General features: G+C 42.0%; 1 protein-coding gene across 1 annotated transcript in view; it reads left to right on the top strand.

The window, feature by feature from the left end:
• The first annotated feature begins 3,389 nt into the window (after window positions 1-3,389).
• ALCAM (activated leukocyte cell adhesion molecule) overlaps window positions 3,390-20,334 on the top strand; it is a 118,685-nt gene continuing 101,740 nt past the window's right edge. Inside the window, exon 1 of the mRNA XM_082278726.1 lies at window positions 3,390-3,703. Coding sequence (XP_082134852.1) covers window positions 3,607-3,703 — 97 coding nt within the window. The 5' untranslated portion in view covers window positions 3,390-3,606. The remainder of the gene's footprint in view (window positions 3,704-20,334) is intronic.

Below are 20,334 nucleotides of genomic sequence, written 5' to 3'. Positions count from 1 at the left end.
GTAACCAGCAGTATGGATTACTATATGCTTAACCCTTGATGTTAGATAATGCTGAATCACATCTTAACACAATCATCTATACCCACACAGGTCTCTCCTGAATTAAAACCTTTACCCCAGCAGTGCCCAGCCAAACTAACAGAATCAGATTTGCAGAAATGCAAGGCTGGACATTGCATTCAATACTTGTCTCACAATTCAAGGGTAGTTTCAACAACAGGTTTCCCCTTTGCAGACTGTAGTTTGAGTGCTGAGCCAAACCATCCTGCAAAGTTTCCTTGAAATAATATTAACAGTCCTCCACTCACTATTAACCACAGATTAAATTACCAGGAGCATTGTGCTCTATTAAACACTATTCTCTACTATTCTTGCTAGAAATTTGCTTCCAAAGTGTTTTATGCACCTGTTGTAAAAGGGAAATGACGTTTCAGCTTAACAAAAACTCTTTGTTATTATGCACAACCACTATTAATGGATTACACTTTTAATCCACTTTGTCACATAAATAGAAAATCTATGGTTTGATAGGATTAAGCATTTAACAAAGTATTATTATTATTGCTTTTCAAAAACAGTTATTTTCTACTAAAATTTTTTTGTACTAGTAAGTGTTTTGACTTGTTCAAAATAAATGTTTATTTTGGTCTTTAAAGCCAGGCAGTTGCTGCTTTCCCAACAGATCAGTGCCTCACTCACGCTCCTATTAACTTCAATAGGAAGAGGAGCATGCCCCAAGAAAATAATCTGTAGAAAAAAAATCTATGTTCTATCAACCTAATAGACATTAAAAGAATTAATTTTAAATCTCAGAACTGAAGATAGTCAAAATGACATAGCATATAAAGATATCATTAATAATTATCTTAACAATTTCTAATCACATTTAGAATCCTGTAAAGTTATCAAAACCCTCAAGTAATCTGATCTTGAGATGTTTTCTATTTACTCAGAATTCAAAGAGCTCCTTTCATGTGAAAGGTAGAAACAGCTTTGAAGATAAATGACAAAGGAGTGAGGGAAACCCTAAACAAATCATACCTCTGATTAAAGTATTATGTCCTTAATGTAATCTCCCACATTTCTCATATTTCTTACAGACTTTAAACAAGACATTCAGAGCAAAATACTCCTCAAATAACTTTTCTCAATACTATATTGAGCATAAATTGTAAAACTACTCTGTATGGTTTGCCTGCCTGAAATGTGTAGTTCTATAGCTTGCCTTTTAGTCTCTGCACCATGCCACTGGAAGTTATTTACAATATTCAGAAAGACTTCCTCATCCCTTCTCCCAGTGAGAGAGAACATATACTATTCATTATGTTGATGCAAATGAGGCAGCAGTTAATCATCTGCTTTGAAAACAAGGTACTTGGGCATTATTTAATTTCCTAAACCAGCAAACCATGTGTTTGCATTTATACAAATTGTTCTCGCTATTGCTATGTTGAAAAAAAAAAGCAAACATACTAAATGCAGAGTGAATTCTAGCCTATAAGCCTTTTCTTATGTTTATTTGCGTTTAGATCATTTTTAGAGTTGGCCTTTTCTGTCTTTTTTTCCCAGCCACAATTCTACTCACTTCAACAAGATTGTCCATATCAATGAAGAAGGCAGAATTAGGCCCTTAATTTGTAATGGAGCCCAAGTTGCTGCAAAATCAGCACATAAAATTAAAAGATCTATAAATTTAAAAAAACCAAAAACCTAGTAGAAATAAAAGTTTGAACTCCATTAGATGGTCATCTCAGTGCAATTCTATAGAAAGCCTCTCTGAAGATTTTGAGCGGGTCTCCAGGTCTGACAGCAAAAGGAATATTAAATATCCGTACTAATGATTACCTTACTATATCTAAACACACAAGAAAAAAAAACCAGAATGGGAAATACTAATTTGTTTCAACAGGTAAACAAAAAGATTATTGGTCTTAAAAGTAGTATTTTTTAAATCTGTTTACGCCCGTAAAGAGAAATCTGCTGAGAAAACAAAGGATGACAGAGCTCTGCTGAGCAGTAAGCCTAGAAAGTAAAATATTTTTAAAACTGATTGCATGGCATGCCTTACACAATAAGAAAGATAATAATAATAATGTGGAAGAACAGAAGGACTTTCTGAAGTGAAGACAATGCTTTAGACTTAGAGTTCTAAAAGCCAAATATTCTTACTCCGCTTTACAGAAAACAAGCATAATATACAAAAAAGTACACAGGCTGTGTTTTTCTAAAGGTACTCTATCACTGTAATGTTTAAGTATTTTTAGTTGTTAGCCATCAAGAAAACTGTTTTGAGAATAGCACGATAGACTGGCTAAGTTTGTCTTTCATTTTCAGGAGTTTTGGGGAAGTTCCCGTCCAAGAATTCAAATCATCACATGGTGAAGTGAAGAAACACTTGACACTTCGGATTTCACTACTAGAAAGTCCCTCTGGAGAGACCAAACTATGTGCATTATTCATATTTCAGATTTTGGACATCAGGTTTGCTTCACATGACAGCGTGGGCTACATGTTGATCACGCAGTGCTGCTAGCTGAGAAACTTGCTGTGCGGCTTCAGCGTGCTTATTTCCCTCTCAGTGAAAGAGCACTGCTTACTCAGACCGAAACGGGAGGAGAATAGAGCGCTGTGCATGAAAGCGCTGCTTCTGGATTGCATTACTTTGATGAGGAATCTTTTTGACCTTTAGGGCAGCCGACTTCCACAAGTGACGAAAGATCCCTCTTCACCCTGCAGTGCATTTCTTCATGCAGCCAGAGTGTCGTGAGCTCCCTTCCTTTGATCCAATCCTCTGCTATATCAATTAAATCAGATTAAGCTGATCGTTATTATCTTTGCTTCCTTTTCTTTCTTTTTTCATTTTGGCTCAGAGGAGGAACCATCTCGTTTCTATACATACGACAGAACGGGCACTGCCATTATTATTTCATTTTTTTAGCTGCGGATTTGCAGTACTCGTAACCAACACGCATCCTGAACACAGCACCAGAAAACAGCCCATGCACCGAGCAGAGGCAAAACAGGGGTAGGTGAAGGGGGGATCGGTTTGTCCCGCATGCTCGCCAGCCCCGCCGCCCAGGCCCCCTCGCCTTCACAGCGCCGCCCCGGTGGCAGCGGCGCATCCCGGGGCTGCGGGGGAGGCACATCCCTGGCGGCAGGAGAGGCACATCCCCGGCGGCAGCGGAGGCTGCACCCGGCGGGGCGGCAGCGGGGGCTGCCCACGGGGCTCCCCCCGCCTGCGCGCCGTGCGCCGGGAGGGGCGGGGGCTCGGGGGGCCGGGCCAGCCTCGCCGCTGCCGCCGCCCGGCTCCGCCTCTACTGCCGCAGCGCTCAGTCCTGGAGCGCCGCTCGGCTGCCAGAAGGGAGCCGCCACCTGCTCCGGTGCGGAGTCGCTCCTCGCTGCGCGCCGAGAGGGAGAGCAGCCGCCCCGCCGCCCGCGCCCAGGAAGTTACCGCTGCTCCTGCCGCCGGGGGAAAGCCGCCGCTGCTTCTTCCTGGCCTCGACGAGGGAGAAGTCGCCGCCGCGCTCCAGTGCGAGAGGGAAGAGCCCCCGCGGGCGCGCCGCCCCGCTCCGCCGCCGCCTCCCGGTCCCGCCGCGGGCAGGCGGGATGATGGAGCCCCCCGCCGCCGCCTGCGCCTCCTGCCGCCGCCGCCCGCTGCCGCCCCTGCTCTGCCTCCTGCTCGCAGCACTCTGCCTGCCGCCAGGTGAGCGCCCGTCCGCCCGCGGGAGGCGATGGCCGCGGCCGCGCCGTCCCGGCCGCGCGTAACTTGGCGGAGGGGAGGCCGGGGTGCAAGTGGCGGTGCCCGCCCGCCGCTCCCCGGAGCGCCCCGGCACCTACCGCGGGCTCTCTGCGCGCCGGGGGTGGCTCCGACCGGTGGTGCCCGCTGCGCTACTGGAGGAGAGCGGTCCTCTCCTGCCCTCCGAGGGTGTGCCGGTTGATGCCGTCTTTTCCTGCGGGAAAAGCAGGAGCTGTCCCAGCGGTGAGGGGGACCAAGAGGCGGCGGTCTCATCTTTCCCCGTGGGAAGCGGCGGTGGGGTCCCCCCGGGGCGTTGTCAGCAGGCGCCGGGTAGCGCTGCCCCCGCGGGAGCGAGAGCCGAGCCCCGGCGCGGTGCCGGCTTCACTCGCAGGCTGAGCGGCACGTCTGCGCAGCGAGCCGCCTGCAACTTCGGCGCTTCAGCCGCTTCTCCCCTCCCCGCCTTCAGTGGCCGCCCGTGGCCGTGCCGGCAGCCCGCGGGGCCGGCGGCCGCCCGCCGCTTTCCGCTGCCGCTTGGAGCGGTGCCGGGCGCGGCGGGGCAGCCCCGCTGTCGGTGCCCCCTCCGCGGGCAGTGCGCTGGGGAGCGCGGGTCCCGCGCCTGGGGGCAGCGCTGCGTGCCTTAGGCTGCTCCGGCGGATCGGGGTCGCGTGGGTAACTTCGCTTCCCCTTCCCGCTCCGTAAAAGCTCTCTCGAGGCCCTAGGGAAGTAGGAAGGCGCAGAGAGTGCTAAATACCCTAATTGTTCTGGGAATATTTTGGCTATGAGGTGTTTGTAGGCTTTGTTTTGTAAATATTGAGCGTGAAAGTGAAGTATGAGGGAAAAGCTGTGAAGTGAGTTCTGCCTTCAGCGCGGGGACCGTCTCATTATTCTTGTAGAAAGAGCGTCAGCCTGTGGTAAAATTTTGTATTGCTTTAAGAAATGGCTTTGCCTCTATGTGCCTTTGCAACAACGGATGGTTTGCAGAAGTGTTGAAGTTGGTGGTGGTTTTTCATTCCTGGCCTCTGCCTGGTTGTTATGTGCTCCCCAGTTAACCATTTACGGCCAGCATGGTCTTGTCGAAATGGAAGAGAAGAGCAGACCTTTTTCACTAGATCATTTATGCTTGTGTTTTACAAGCTCCAAGTAGAAAACCAGCTACAACAGTAAAATAAGGCTGCTGAATCTATAAATTTCAAACAGAATAGTAAAAAAGCTCCAGACAGGATCAACAGCAATACTGGAACCGTAAGCAGTGTGTCAGGCTGTGCTGCTTGGCTTTTGCTTTGGCAAATACAGTGTATAATCACTGTCGGACATAATAAATATCAGTCCCAGTGGCAGAGCTTACAAAGAATACTGGTTGCTGTGATGCAGAGAAAGTCTTCAGGAAAGATTGTTCATTTTAGGAAATCTTAAAGGCATGTGGATTATCAGAGGGATAAGGATCTCAGCTTCTAAGAAGCAAGACTTGGCCCCTGTGGAGAGATTTCACCCAGTAAATACAAAATGATCTTGCTGATTGTGTGACTGTCTACATTTTCCGATTGAAGAAAATGTGAAACCGTAAAATATTTTATCTCAAAGGTTGTGTTCATGGAGCTGTATAAAAAGGTGGCACTTGACTACCTATGATCTTAATAGGTTGTCAGCAAAACCATCCAAATTGTTCTTTCTGCTCTTCATTCCTTCTTTGCCCCCTCAAGGAGAAACTCAGGCTTAAATGTAAGGAAACACATGTGGGGAGAAACCAGCCCCACCTCAGCTGGGAAACTTTCCCTGCAGTACTGAAAATGCCTGGAAAGCCCAGAAGAAGATTTAAATCTCTAGTTCTCTGTTTATTCTGAGAAATATAAAAGATACTTAGCATAAAAATACCTATTAAAAGCTCTTGATATTGCTGTAGTTTTACTCTTTCTCCCCCCTTGCTATCTCAGCTGTTTTAGATGATAGCTAGTTTGCTATCATCAAAACAAATTCTGGATGTATTGCTCTGTCATGGTGCTTGGCTTTTGGGAGTTCCATTGGAGCTTTGGATCTGGAAAGCAGTAGATGAGCTATTAAAAGCATATTAAAAGTTTATGGGCCGCAGGTATAAATATCTCTGGCAATATTCATGATGGACTGGAGATCCTTATGAGAAAACTTGGGTTTATTTCTTCACAGAACAGCCTGCCTAGGAAGATACTCATCTTAAAAAGAGAGAGGTCCAATACATATTTGGTACTAAGAGACTAACTCTAGGTCAGATTAAGTGAGATCACCGATTATAATCTCATACTTCTCTAGAGGAAATGGTTGTATTTGAAAAGAAAGTCAACTGTTAATCAGCAGCTAATCATGACCTTTGTAAAGCTTTCCCCTCCCCCTGCTTTCTGGTAGATTGTAACAATGAAGCTCTTAGTCTCTCGTTTTATTACTAGACTTGTTACATATTGCCATATTGCCTAAGCCTAGTGAAACTGAAACGTGTAATCTTATTCACGTAGCACTCATTGTGTCCTCACCCCTGACTGCGTTTTTTCCCTGGTATATCTGGTATGGCTTTGAACTAGGGAAGCTAACTGGATTTCTACATTAAGATCTGGAATTCACATGGGTTTTCTGAAACTGAAGTCGGAAAACATCTGCACCACATGTATATGCTTCAGTGTGCCATGTGTTTGTGATCCAATATACAGGTTACAAACCAGACTCATTCCTAAGTGAGTTATAAATTGTTAAATTGATTGCTTTGGGAAGAGCTTGATATGTTAAGGGTTTGTTTTTTTTTTTTCTTTTTTGGTATATAAGTCTTCCAACATAAACTATTTTTCTTGTGCTCTCCCCTCTACTGTTGGGTTTGTAGCACTCAGAAGGCAGAGGGCAACAACAGAAATCATCCAGGTCTGTAAATCCTTGAAATTTCAGCCAAGTGATTTTTATTGAAGAAAATATATGTTATGTTCATGAAATAAATATGTCTGTTGCAAGTCATATTTAATTTCAAGATATTTTATTTTCACTTTTCAACCTGTGTAAGAGTAATACCCTTTCTTACAGTACCATCTGTTCTCCTTCCTGAAAGTAACCTGGGTTGCTAAAATTATTTACCCTGGGGTTATGTATTATCTTTCTTTGCATTAGAAGTCATTTGTTGACTTACTTCCAGCAGAAATTTTTGGGGAACAGAATCTCTAAATATTTATGCATGAGGATACATAAAGGGGAAAATAAATAGCATTAAGTGTTTTGCATAATGCAAATTAGATCTGTGTGATCAGGTTAAAACTGTCTTCTCTATTTTCTTGCAAGTATCTTACTTATGTAGGGTGGTTTACAGTCTTAAGCTGTAAGAGTGCTCACTGCAGATTTCCATGATGTCATACCTGATTCTGTATGAGATCCTTCTGAGCCAAATGAAAACAAGCATTTCTGTAGCAGCAGTAGCTTTAATGTATTGGCTGCCCATACCATATCACACCATCATAGGCTTTTTTAGGTTCCTACCAGAGGACTTTCTGGAGACTATTTTTTGGTCAAAGTGTTTTTGGACTGCTTGGGTTAAACTTGAGCAGGTTGCCGAACAGGAAACCGACTACAAAGGAGCACCACTTCTGTGTGCACTTTGAGCCTATTAACACTGGAGAGACTGAATGTGCTTATTTTGTAGGAGCTGTAATTTGTAATTGGATCTCCTAACACTAGATTACCAATATTTAGTCTCCCCTTCTTGTGATCTGTACTATATGACCATAACATGATGATCACAGAAAAGCTGGCTCGAGGTCTGGTCTCCAGTGCTTGTTCCACTGCTGTTTCACACACGGGAGGTTTGTGGCTTTTTTTAATACTACCATGCTGATTGTTGAAACTGTTTTTCCTCATCACTAATAGTATGGTTTCTTAGTATAGTCTTGGTTAGTTCTGCCAACTCTCTTCAGTGCTACTCAAGGTTCCTCTGGGTTGGCAGGTGTGTGGCTTTTTCCTCTGGTAATACAGTCATTTTTTATTAAAAAATGTATGTAAACTGAAAGGCCACATTTGTAAGAGAATTGAGGACCTGTTGCAATATTCTGATTTCTCCCAAGTTCCTCTGTGTTCAGGAAAAATAGTTACGCTTCTATGCACTGATGCTCAAATGAGAGACTCTTAAAGAACTGTAAATGCTGTAGGGTGGTAATTAGAAATGACTCAAGCAGAACGCCATTTTTCCAGGAAAACCTGAATATTAACAACTCCCATTGATACGAAATGGTTGAGTGTTATCTTCCCAGAAGACAAGGCTTTGACCTACATGTTCTTTATCTTGGTATATTTTCTTTAATGGGAACAGGATGAATATTAAAGGAAGCTGTACATTTCTGCCTTTAATACACTAGAAAATGAATATCATCATTTAGAGAGGAGATTGCAATTTACCTTGTATTCTGACAGTCCTCTACTGTCAGTGATCAGATCAAGTTTCTTCCTTTTTTTCTTCTCCGGTTTTGTTTCTTTTTTCTTCTTCCCCATTGTGTTTTATTGAGGATGGCTTGAATCATAATCATTCCTACATCAGTGGATGTTAATCTACTGCTTCAAAGTGTTGGCTCTTTTGAGGAATTTCTGCCTAGCTTAAGATCAAATTGCATTTGTTATCATGCATATAGGTCTCCAGAAAGACAAATAAATATTTGCTTATTAAAACACTACTGCTTCTGCTGAACTAGTATTTTTATTGTTGATAAGAAATACACTTCTTTTGGGAGGTAAAAAATGGGAGAAAATGATAAAATAGTGTACAGAGCAAGACAAAGTACCTGCAGCTTCAGGGTGTGATTTTTAGAGGTTATCAGGGGTTAGAACAGTTCTGTAACATTTGGTTAGAAAGCATTTGAAGTGCTTTCAACAGCAATGGAAGTACTAAGCTGTTCCCTTGATAAGAACTAAAATGTGCAGTTGGTGATTTAATGAGTGTTTCAGCAGTCTGTATATCCATACATTTTGTTTAGGTTGTACTCTGTATACTTAACCCCTGTTGTGAAGAAAAACTTCAAAAGCTTGAACTGCATGCGTGTGTTGTGTTTTGTGCTGTGGTAGCACCATCTGTAGTACCTCCTGGCATCATGGTGCTGGTCACAGCAATATTGGACCTGAGGGAAACCTCTCAAATAGCAGCCAAGGATAGCAGAAGTCCCCAGGGCTGGAGCCCTGACACACAGTGACGTTTTGGCATGTGTCACAGGCTCTGTGTGGTGGCTGTCCCCTTCCCTTAGCTGTCTCTTGCATATAGTATATATGATGGGTCCCAGCTGCCCAGGCTGGAGGATTTTGGGTTTTTAATAGAACATAGATTCTTACCATAGTTGGCATCTTTTAAACTTTGAAGAGATATTGGCAGCTAACTCAATAGAGGGAGCTCCGCTACTTTACTGTTAGAAGCAGCGCGTCTCAGCTTTTCCCAGACCTCTGGCTTCAGCCAGAAAGTTATATTAAAAGTCTTTGTTTCTTCACACTGTTTTGTAGTGGTAGGCTTTGTTACTGCAAGCATCTTACTTTCATCACAGCCTTCCTGTTGCATGAAGGGGAAGGAAGGGCAAATCCAAATCACATACTAGACAGACCCAAAGAGATGACTCAATTAGAGATGTTCTCTTTTGCTGCAAGGCTTTGGGTGTTTTAGATGGATACACTACAGAATCAGGTTTTCAAGTGACACTTGGGGAGGCAGGTGGTGAGATTCATGGAGAAGAATTAGAATAAAAAGGGGGTATTTTCAGGGATGGAATGGGCCAAGAGTGGTGTGGCATGAAATAGGGTACAAAGAGGATAAGGAAAGGATTGTACCAGACTTATTGTTGTGGTGAGAGAAAGCTAGAACACTTCCAGCAAAATGCTAGGTAGGATATTTGTTAAAAAAAAATCTGGTTTTTCAGTAAGTTCTTCTAGGATTTTTTTTAAAGGGGAAGTGGAATATGTATGCATTCTGTAAACATGGTCATTGTGAAAGAAGCCAGCTTAGGTGTGTGCTGGTATGCTTTTAACCCATTCCATGTCTTTAATGCAGAAAAGCTTCCATACAGAGAGCCGATAACTGCTCTGTAAACTTAGGACTTTATATTTTTCATCAATACTTTCCTTTTTAAAATATTATTTCTTATCAGATGGTTTTGAAACTAATTATGAAGTCCAATTAAAGAACAGCACTCCTAAAAAAATATTCTTTGAGTCACCTTCAAGTAAGCCTGTAATGAACTCAGCATTATTCTTCAATCAGATGAATCATGGACAAATGCCCTTTATTACTTCACTTGCTGCAGAAGTTGCATTTTTTAAATCAATTTTTCTCCAATTTAACTAAAGAAACTAACCATAGATAGTGGAGAACAAAATAGATATAGCTTGTGTACAGCTTGATTTAAGTGTGGCATTTTATATACAACTGACTTATTTCATAGTTTGGTTGTTTTGCCTTTTTAATGTGAGTTTTTGGTGAGGTGGGTTTTGGGTTTGTTTGTGCTCTTGTTGTTTGCTTGTTATTGTTAGAAAATGAAGTAATTTATTTTTTGAGAACTCACTGTTGAGCTGAGTGAGTTTTTCATGCTTAGGAAGAATTCCTAAGACTCATATTTTAGAGGATTGGTGCAGTTTATCTCTGAGGTGGAATGGTAAATGTTCACTTAAGAGTCTGTAAATGGGTACCTTACAGAGAATACATGGGTTGAACTGGGCTTAGAAATGGGCAATTGAATGCAACTATGAGATCTCAAAATTATTTGTGAGATGCTGTTCTTTTAATTGCAGTTTCTGAATTATTTTGCTGTTGATGAGATAGCTAGAGTATTAATATATGCATTTTTCCATTTTGGCATGGAATTTTTGTTTGTGAAACGTACAAAGCACCATGTGTTTAGCAAAGTGAGCTCTGTGACTCATCCACATAAAATCATGGCGTGTTGGTTTATTCTAGTTGTTCTGGAGAGTAGAGATGAACTTAATGGCCTTTACCTACAAAACCATACATGGAACAGGGAAAGGACAAATGGAATATTTAGGCAGGATTTGGGGAGCTTCAGTGTAGCTGTGTAACTTCAGAAGAGAGAAGAATGCTGAATCAATTTCTTCATTCATGATACAGCACATCAAATGCTCGCCTATGGAGAGGATGATAGGGTAGGTTTTATCTTAAAATCCACACAGTGACACCCCATTATGGGATTTGCTTTCTAAAACTGGGGAAGCTGAAAATTTCTGACACTGACAGCAAAGTAGTGCCCTGACAACTGGTGATGTAAATCCAGAAAATATTTGCATCTTACACTTGACAGCTTTAAAGGTTAGAGAGGGGATAAGTTTTCCAAATTTAAGTCATGACTGAGATTTTTGTCAAGTATTTTTAATATTACTCTTCAGTTTTCAAACTGCTGCACAACTTGCTGCTAAACTTAAGCCCTGCCTACACACAGAAGCAATAAGGAAGTCAGTGTTATAAATGTCCCAGCAGCTTCCAGTTTGAGTGAATTATGTTTCTTACTATTGTGTTTCTGCACAGACAAGAACTTAGTGATTCAAAGCTTTATGGTTAGTAAAGTAATTCTAGTAATTGTGATTAGTAATGGAGTCCTGTGGTTTGAAACAGTCACCAATGTATGAGTAAATAATGACAGCTACTTCACATTGCATAAGTTTATATTTTGCACGATTGTTTTCCACAGTATTTTTTGTTTTGTTAAATATTTAAAGCTTCTAGAAAATGGTTTGCTCTGGTAGTTTTGCTCTTGACATGGTTTCTGTAACAGGACTTTTGGAGGGGTGACTATTCCATAGTTCAGTTTGACCTGGCACATCACACTGCTGTTGAATGATGCAACATGTTCCGTTTTACCTTTGAAGTTTAAGTCCTTCACCCTCAAGATTTAACCCCAGTTAATATGAGGTGCCCCACAGCAGCAAATTCCGAAGTGTCTGTATGAATCTCGGAGTGTGCCTTCTGGAAGTTCACCTGAAGGCTTGGTAAGGGTCAGGTTCTGGTATTTCATCCAGACTCCCTTGTGTCTGTGGGTCATTTCTTGTCACTTTAAGTACCCTGGGGTCGTAGGAACCCAGAGTGCAGAGAATATTTCTCTCCCTGGGGTTTCACCCCCCGAACAACACAGCTTTTGACCTCTGTCTGTGGAAAAAACTGCCTACTCTTAGAGAAGAACTAGAAACTACACTAGTGTAAATTAGGTGATAGACTACTATGTAAGGTTGTCACAGGGTGAAAAATATAGGGGTTTTGGGTTTGTTAAGGTAGTAAATAGATAAAAGCAAAAAACATCAAAATGGAGGATTGTTGTTGTTCTCCAAACCTTCTTCTTTTTCTACTACTCCATATTCTGCAGTAAAAGTAGTTTGGGATGATTGGACAAAGAATTCCACAGTTCCTGACTGTGTTACTAAATAATTGGTAGAAAAGTAAAAATAATGTATGTTTTAGAAACCATTGGTTGATTTACCTTTAAAAAGGCTGTGTAATCTTGATAATTTGACTTTGTCCTGTACTCTCTGCTTTGTGCTATGTCTGGATCATGCTAGTGACTCTTTTTTTCTGATAAGACTTAATAAGCAACTATCAAGAAGCAGCGAAGGCTGAGAGTCCCCGTTTGTCTCTGGAACTCCTGGCAAGGACTTTAAAAACTCTCTCCCATCAGGAGAGGTTTGATTACAGCACGATCAGTGTCATCGGGTGTTAAATCCAAAACTTCTGCACAGCTTCCTGGGGCAGCAGGGGGAGGAGTCTAAAACTTTTAAGATATTGGGAAATAAGTGTTATGTTGCAATGGTGACTACCATGGATGTATAGGCAGGTAAACCATTTCTTAGTAGATTCACAGAATATTTTCTCATCTTCTATGCCTCCTAGCATACTGCCTGCTCTGTAAGAAAGTTCTTTCCTTGTCTTGAAAGAGCCTTAAGCCCTTGGTATCTGCAGCCAGAAGGAAGGCAAACTTTCTGGCCTATGTATAAAACTGCTGGTGTATCAGAGGGCCATAAGAGATGCATTGTGTCTGCCTGAGAGCCAAAGGGATAGGAGCAGGGGAAATGAGAACTGTGTTTTTTTGGAGGTCTTGTGGGAGTGGGAATGTAGCTGGGTGTTGGGGCATGCTAGCAGTGTTAGGCTCTGCAGAGCCTGCTGGCTGTCGTCATCCAGCAAAGGGGGCCTTGGTTGGAATGCTGAGGCAGCCACCAGGGCAGCACAGCTCAGTGTGGGGAGCTTTGGAGTTCTCTTGGACAGCATGCAGCTCAAGAGCCAGCAGGCAGGATCTCCCTGTAATGGTGGTCACCTGTAATTCCATGGTAGCTGTTTCATTTCTGCTGCCTAATAGGGGAAAGATCTCTATTCCTCCCAAGCATGAGAAATTCCCACCTTTTGCTGGGGGCATGCTTGCTCTCTGACCTACTGCAGAGAGGTGTCTGTTTACTTTAGAAACATCTCACTTTTTTTTTCTGCTCTGAATGGTGCATGAAGCCCTCTGTGGCTCACTTTTTAATCATTATGTCCATCTGCAAGTACAGCAGTGATAAGGAAAGATGGGTTTCAGCACATCCAGCATGCTCACAATCTTTGGCTCTCTTTCCATTGCATCAGTGGCACAGGGCATAGAGGAATGAATAACACTGTGTTTCTTTAGTGAATGCTGAATGGCTGAATGTGAGCTGCCAGCAGCTTTATCCAGAAAAGTGGGGTGTTGGGAGGAGCGATATCTGCACCCAGAGGAGGACAGGCAGGTGAATCATTTCTAGCTGGAATGCTCAGTCCAGTTTTATTTGATGTGGGAGTAGTTTTGAAGGCTGAGGTTGATGGCTCAGTCCAAAAGCTTGTCAATTTTTCTGGGCAGAAGTAGTACATTCGAAGTGTTTCTCAAAACGATTTATTCTTAGTTTTACATATGGTCACTCCTGAGGGCCACATATGAGCTTCACACTGGAAATTTTGTGTACTTATGAAAACTTAGCCCTCTTGGTATAGTGGGATGCCTTGTTTCTGGTGTGGATTCTAATACACAAAAGTAGCATCCATAGCTTGATTTTACTTGTGTTTCAACTGGTTTCTAGTCTTCCTGTGAGGCGTTGTCATCTGTAAACAGCAACAATTGTTCTGGGAAGCTTTTCATGTAAGCGTGAGAGAGCAGAGTGCTGAGCATGTGGGGACTATGACTCCTTGTGAGGAGGCTCTCCTCATGCAATAGAGTCAATATTTGCTATTTTTTTGGACATGCTGTACAGTACAGATTTTTTTCATGACCACAGAAGGAGGTTGGTGGCTCACAGACTGCAAGTTCTGTGACAGTGTGATAAACTCTACATAAAACTTGAAGGACCCTGTTAATTAAAAATAGGAACTTTAAAAAAAAAAAGGAATATTGCAATGAAAATCTCATTTTCTTGCTGGAGCTTTTCATGATGCCTGAAAGGGTTTTTTAGTTGGCTTTTAAGTCACTTCAAGTTCTGTTTTTTGCATTTTCTTTTCCTTCTTTAAAGCTGAACTGTGTCTTTAGGGAAGGATAGCTACTAGAAAACCAAAAGTTTTATTGGGACTTGCATTAATTCCAGGTGTGAGGTTATGACCTAAATCTTCCAGCTGCTAATAAAATGCTAAGCTCTGCAGTTTTCCATTATCTTCCTCAACAGCAACTTGAAATTTAAAAAGAACCCAAAACCCAGAGTTTCTTTAATTCCTTCTGGTTGGGGAACACTGAGGACTGGATGTGGATTTGGTGTTGGATGGGGTTTTTTCAGTTGGTTTTGTTGGTTGGTTGTTTTGTTGTGGATTTCTTTTTTCCTTTAAGTATAACTCAATGAAAGAGGAAATTGATCAGTGTTCTCTGAAAACAGTGGCAACCATATGCCAGGATTTTCAAACAGTGGTATTTGTAGAAGCTTTTGTGAGCTGGGACTGACAGTGTCTTAGGAGAACCATTTCTCCCTTGGACATGTCAGCACTCCTGGGTTGTTAAGTCAGGATGGAAGTACCACAGCGTACATTTCATTTGAAAGAATTTGAGTGATCTCTGGTACTTTAGTGGTGAAAAAATTATATGAGATTTATGTTTCTTGTGGCATTTGCTTGAAGCTATGCTTCAAACATAATGGACACTTCACATCCTTTGGCTGCTTGGCAATGCTTTAGTTGCAAGTGCAAGGCTGGATAGTTTGTATGGTCTGCTTCTGCAATGGATGCACATCCTTGATAATTTCTATTGACAACAAGCTGTTGGTGAGTCTGGAATGCTTAATCTTCTGCAAATCATGTTTGCAAATATACCAGATGAACTGTATGTTGAAGAGCTCTCCCAGTGACAGGGATGGGTGAACTTTGCCCTGCAAGGCTTGGAGCAGGGAAGTTTCCTTGTGATCAGAACCTGAACAGCACATGTCCAGGTCAAAGAGCTCAGGGACATCCAGCTCCCACCACCATTTGCTTCAGGAGTAGCAATTCCTGTGAGACACTGTTTCTTCCCTGTGTTGCAGGAAGGGACGAGGCTGAGTGTTTTGTGACTCTCGAGGCAGTCTGACAGTGTCAGCTGGTACCACCAGCTACTGCTGCAGCTGAGGAGCATCAGTGTCTGTGATTTAGCCTTGGACTGAACCCTCGTGTGGGCTTTAATACAGCCTTCTAGGTGCTGTATTTTGTATATTGCCACATGTGATCTCTTCTACTGATGACACACACGAGTGAAGGTTTAAAATTTTGTAAAGTGAGTTGGATGCTAAAGCTGTGCTTTACTGACATTTTATTTTGAGGGGAGTCTGAACCTGACTTTTCAAAATCATGGGAAAGGGAAAATGATGCAAAGATTACTTAAATTCTTACCCACCAATTTTTATTCTTTTGGCAGCTGAAGTTTAAGAGAAAAGGTCTAGATTTCTTGTTTAAAGAAAGCAAAATAAGAGAGGTATTTTTGATTTATAAAGCACTTGAACATCAAAAGATATTTGAGAATGTTTCAGGCTGAGAAATAGAATTTTTTTTTTGCTAGCATATTGTTTAACTTCAGTGTCATTGACTAATGTACGTCTCTGTGTTCTGTAGGCTTTGGAGAGTGAAGACTTTAGAGGTCGGAACAATTAAAGCTGGAGTATCTAGGATTGCAACAGCAGCACTTTGGATCTTTGACAGGGTGTATTAATGTGTCTACTCAAAAGTCCACTTTTCTGTCACTGTTCTGTAAGCAAATATTTATGACTGGAACATTTACAGACTAGAAAGAGAAGTTTGCTGTCAGTAGCGGTGATCGGGCCAAAGATACAGATCAGCATCTCTGCAGAGTGGCATACCCAAATAAAAGGCTAAGAACTTACTTCCAGCATGTCCAACCAGGTATGTCCCTAAAGCCTGTGAAAATAAATAAATAAAAATCATGGGAAGGGGTCTTTGCAATGCTGACCAGGGAGGATACAATGTCATTTGGGAAGCTGGGACAGAAGGGACAGACAGTGTGCGGGCAGGAGGAGCTGTAGCTGGCGTGTGTGGGGCTTGCATGTCTTGCAGCTGTGAGTTTCTGGAGAACAGTCGGCTGAGTCTGAGGGCAGCCCTGCTTTTGGATCAGGGTTGTCATGTCCCCTGCTGCTGCAGAGGCGGGGAAGGAGTGTTGGTGGTGCAGAGCCTGGGATGGGAGAGCAGGCAGGCCGTGGCAGGAGGAAGGAAGCAGAAGGCCCTGGCACAGCTGCACAGAGCCAGTGTGTGCTTCCTCTTTCCCTTATGTGGATGGGGGAGGAAACTCCTCTGCACAGAAAGGGCAGCTGGATTTGGGCTTGCGAGTGAAACAAGTTGTGACAGGAGAACAGAAAGCATTCTGAGAAATGGTGGGGTTGAGGAGAGCCCCTGATCAGAGTATTTTGAGGGAGAGGAGCAGGGGAGAACCCAGTTTCAAGGTAGGCAGTGCCTGCAGTCCCGTGTCTGTATCTTCACGTGCTCCCCTGGGTTTGGCAGTCACACCCTTCCCTTTCACCTGCCATAATTTAACAGGATGTCCCTTTTGGTAAAGATCATGTTACTGCCATGTCACCATGTTGTTCCTCTTCTGTCAGCCACACAGCTGAGTGATATTTCCTGTCTCAGGAAGCCGCCTCTGCTTCCCCACAGGGATTTTGCAAAGCTGACACGTTCTTACACTGGGAATACGTGCCTTGTGCTTGTAGAGCAATCACCTGGACTAACACACCCTTTATAGACAGCCTCCCTTCTCCATGTAGGGGTCAGGACAGATAAACTGAAAAGCTCTTCATACTGACAGTCTTTTTTTGAGGGAGGCCCTCAGTGATTTCGTCTAATTGTCATAACAGTCTTGGTGTATGAGGTAATGTGTCAGGGAAAGGGTGTCATGTGCTGAGCATAATCAGTGGGTGACCTAAATGTCTGTCTCTGTGCTGTTGGGCCACCAGATGCTCTCTGGGGTGACTCACACCTTACAATGTGGGCATTCAAGATGGTCAAAAATCTCTCACTCATGGAAGGAAGCAGCCTGTGTTCTCACAATGCATTTTTACCAGTTCTAAAGAAGTGTAACATTAGTTGTTTAATAAGAACATTGTAATAAATGCAGATATATGATGCACTGTTGCTGAAATTGCAACAGTCAACTATTTTTCTGATCTAAGCCTGTTCATGCTGTGTCTGGACTGAGGTAGGGAGAATCAGCCTGTGGTAGTTGACAGGTGCTGTAAACCTATAACAGCAGCTTTGCTTAGTTACTAAATCTAGAAACTGAGCTAGCACAATAGTGTTGGGCCGTGATCCATCATGTTTGAACACCCAGCTTTGAAATTATTTGAGTATTTTAATAGATTCTTAAGGACCTAATTTTTAGGATTGAGATAGCAGGGCCCATGCAGAGGGGACACAGGAGGATACAGTAAACCATGGTGTAGAGGCTGTTAAGATGCTAGATACTGGCTGTGAGTCATAGGATCTTCTGCTCCTTGCAGAGCGTGTTGAGCTATCATGACTTGCAGAGAAGTAGTTTAAGTAGGGGATTGATCTAGTTCAGTCTTCCCAAGACTGATGCAAGTTCACCTCTTTGGCTGACTTTTTAAAGCCTCCATTTTTAAATTGCTCACACACGGTTTTCCCATCTATAAAGTATAATGTATGAGAATGAATATATATATTTTTTTGTGCCTGTCAGCAGGGAATAGGCAGCTTACTAAGCTTTCTTGAGTATAATTTTAAATGGAGAAAATGCTTCTATATAAACTGAGATTATCTCATCACAATATTTTTATGATAGTTAATTAAAATGTGAGAAAATCCTTTAGAGCAGATTTGCAGTTTTGTGACTTTTATGAGACTTAACATGAGAGATCTATTTTTATAGTTATGCCTTCTTATTAGTTTTGGGATTAGGATATGTTTAAATGCATGGCTATCAAATCCTGTGATGATTACTTGTTTATTTTGCAGTGTAGACTAATTCAGTTATGGTCCCATTCATGTGGTTTTGTGTCCCACTTTTCAACGAGATATTGTAGTGCTTTATTGTTATTGCTATTTAAAATAAACTCCCTGAATAGTTTTAATTTCAGCTTGTATTTTTTTAAATATTAAGTTTCAGTGAAGCATATTTGATTAGATTGTTGTGAATAATGGTCATTTAGGTTGTTCCAGCTCCTGGACATCCATTTTCATTATACTGGAAGACTGTAAAATGTAAGTGAAGGAAGGATCACTGTGACTAGCTGCAAGAGACTTAAATACTTAAAATGTTGTCGAGACATAAATAAAATCCTGTAAAACCTTGGCTCTCAGTGCATAAAACTGTGATAGGAAGCAAGACCTGTAGAAAATTTACTGGGATAAAGCAGGAGTTATTGAAGACTGGCATGTGCTCTATTCCCTTTGCAGGGGACAGGCACGTCAGTGGAAGATTGATCTCTAGGCATGGTGCTTTTTACTTGAACTCATCCTCAGTCTAAAGAAAGAATGGGCTTAAACAAATATTTTTTTTTGTTTTGCTTTAACCATGCCTATGATAGCATGACAGCACGAATCTTTTAATCACAGGCTCATCTCTCATCTCAAATAACACCTGGGAGTTTTTTGCAGAATTTCTCAGTCTAGGAATCATTCCATCAGAAGTGAATGTGATGAGGATTCAAAGTCCTTTGCCTTGACCTATTTGTGTGAGTGACCATGGGGAGAGACTTGTGCTCTAGGCCAGCAGGAGATTATGCAAAGGAGTAAAGGACACTGCACTTTTCCCCCTGTGGGTCATTAAACAAAAGCTTTAGGGGTTTTGGGACAATCTAGAGAGGAAACACATCAGATAAACATTAGGTAGAATTCTCAGGGCTAACTACCCAGCAGACTTTGCTCAATAATATAATGCATGTTTCCCTGATGCTTCTATGCCAGCTCAGGTGTGAGCATAGATGTGCTTACGTAAGCAGACTGCACTGTCAAAAACAGAGCAAGGGAGAGGAAGAAGGGAGAATTGTTATGCTGCCAGGAATACACATGCTAATGAGAGCTATGTTTATATTAGCAGACTATTCTGATACATCTAATTAATCAGAATTTGTCTACCAAACTATGTCTTGGAGATCTAGAAACATGGGGATTATGAGATTTGCCAGATCTCTGTGGCACAGATCTTCTTGGGAGACTTGTGAAACAATGACTAATGATTGCTTCTGACTCCTAGATTCCCCCCAGAAAAGTAGAAACTTAAGATAACCTTGAATCTCATTTTGTCTCAGGCCATTTACCCAGTAGTAACACTACATACACTGAAGTAGTCCATATAATTTTTTATGGCAATTTGAGTTCAGTCTTTATTCATAGAGGGGAAAGTAGGCACTGAAACAAACTGTTAAATAAAATACCAGCGTTTCACATATAGGCTTTCATACCAGTGCAGTTGGATGCATACTGAAAGGGAGAATCAATTATATACCTGCTACTTATCAGAAGTTAGCAAATAGTAAATGCAGTTTCATTTTTATAATCAATTACCTAGCCCTGAAACTTGTTAGCAAAGGTTAGGAGCTGCTGTAATAATTTTCAGTGAATGCCTGCACATTATCTCAGTGTATTTCTACATGCTGCATTTTAGGGAGATGAAAGAAAAATGTTTCTTTCCTGAAGTCTTTTAAACTGGCTTCTGAACGATGAGGGTCAAGCCCTTCAATTTCTAAGCTCAATTTACATTCATCCCACAACAAAAATGATGGTGTGTACTTTCTCATTAGTCAAACACCTTGTTTTTTCACTTGTAAGCATAGATTACTTTACTTTCAGCTTTGTGAGTTTAAAGAATGCTTGCATCCCTGCATGGTTAGTTCAGCCTCACCATTGTTCAGAATTTAAAGATGAGTGGGAGAGTAACAAAGGATAACTTTCTTCTTTTTTTGTTATTTTATTTTCCTCCAACGTTCTCAACAAGGATCCAAAATTCTTTGTATGCAGAAGTTATTTGTTGCTGGTGACAGGCTGTGAGATCATTGTGCCATGTAATTGTCAATCTTTCAGTCCTGCTAGCCCAGTGTTTGCTGCTTATATGCAACCTTTCATGTTCTTATTTTTTAAGTACCTTCTTATCAAACACTTCTTTATTTTTGCTCAAATGTTCTATAACTGATGTTTGATTATTAACTCTTCC

The sequence above is a fragment of the Coloeus monedula genome, assembly GCF_965178545.1.
Source record: "Coloeus monedula genome assembly, chromosome: 3".
In the NCBI taxonomy this organism is placed as follows: domain Eukaryota; kingdom Metazoa; phylum Chordata; class Aves; order Passeriformes; family Corvidae; genus Coloeus; species Coloeus monedula.
The sequence above is the reverse complement of the archived record's forward strand: the minus strand, read 5'-3'. Positions and strand labels throughout refer to the sequence as shown.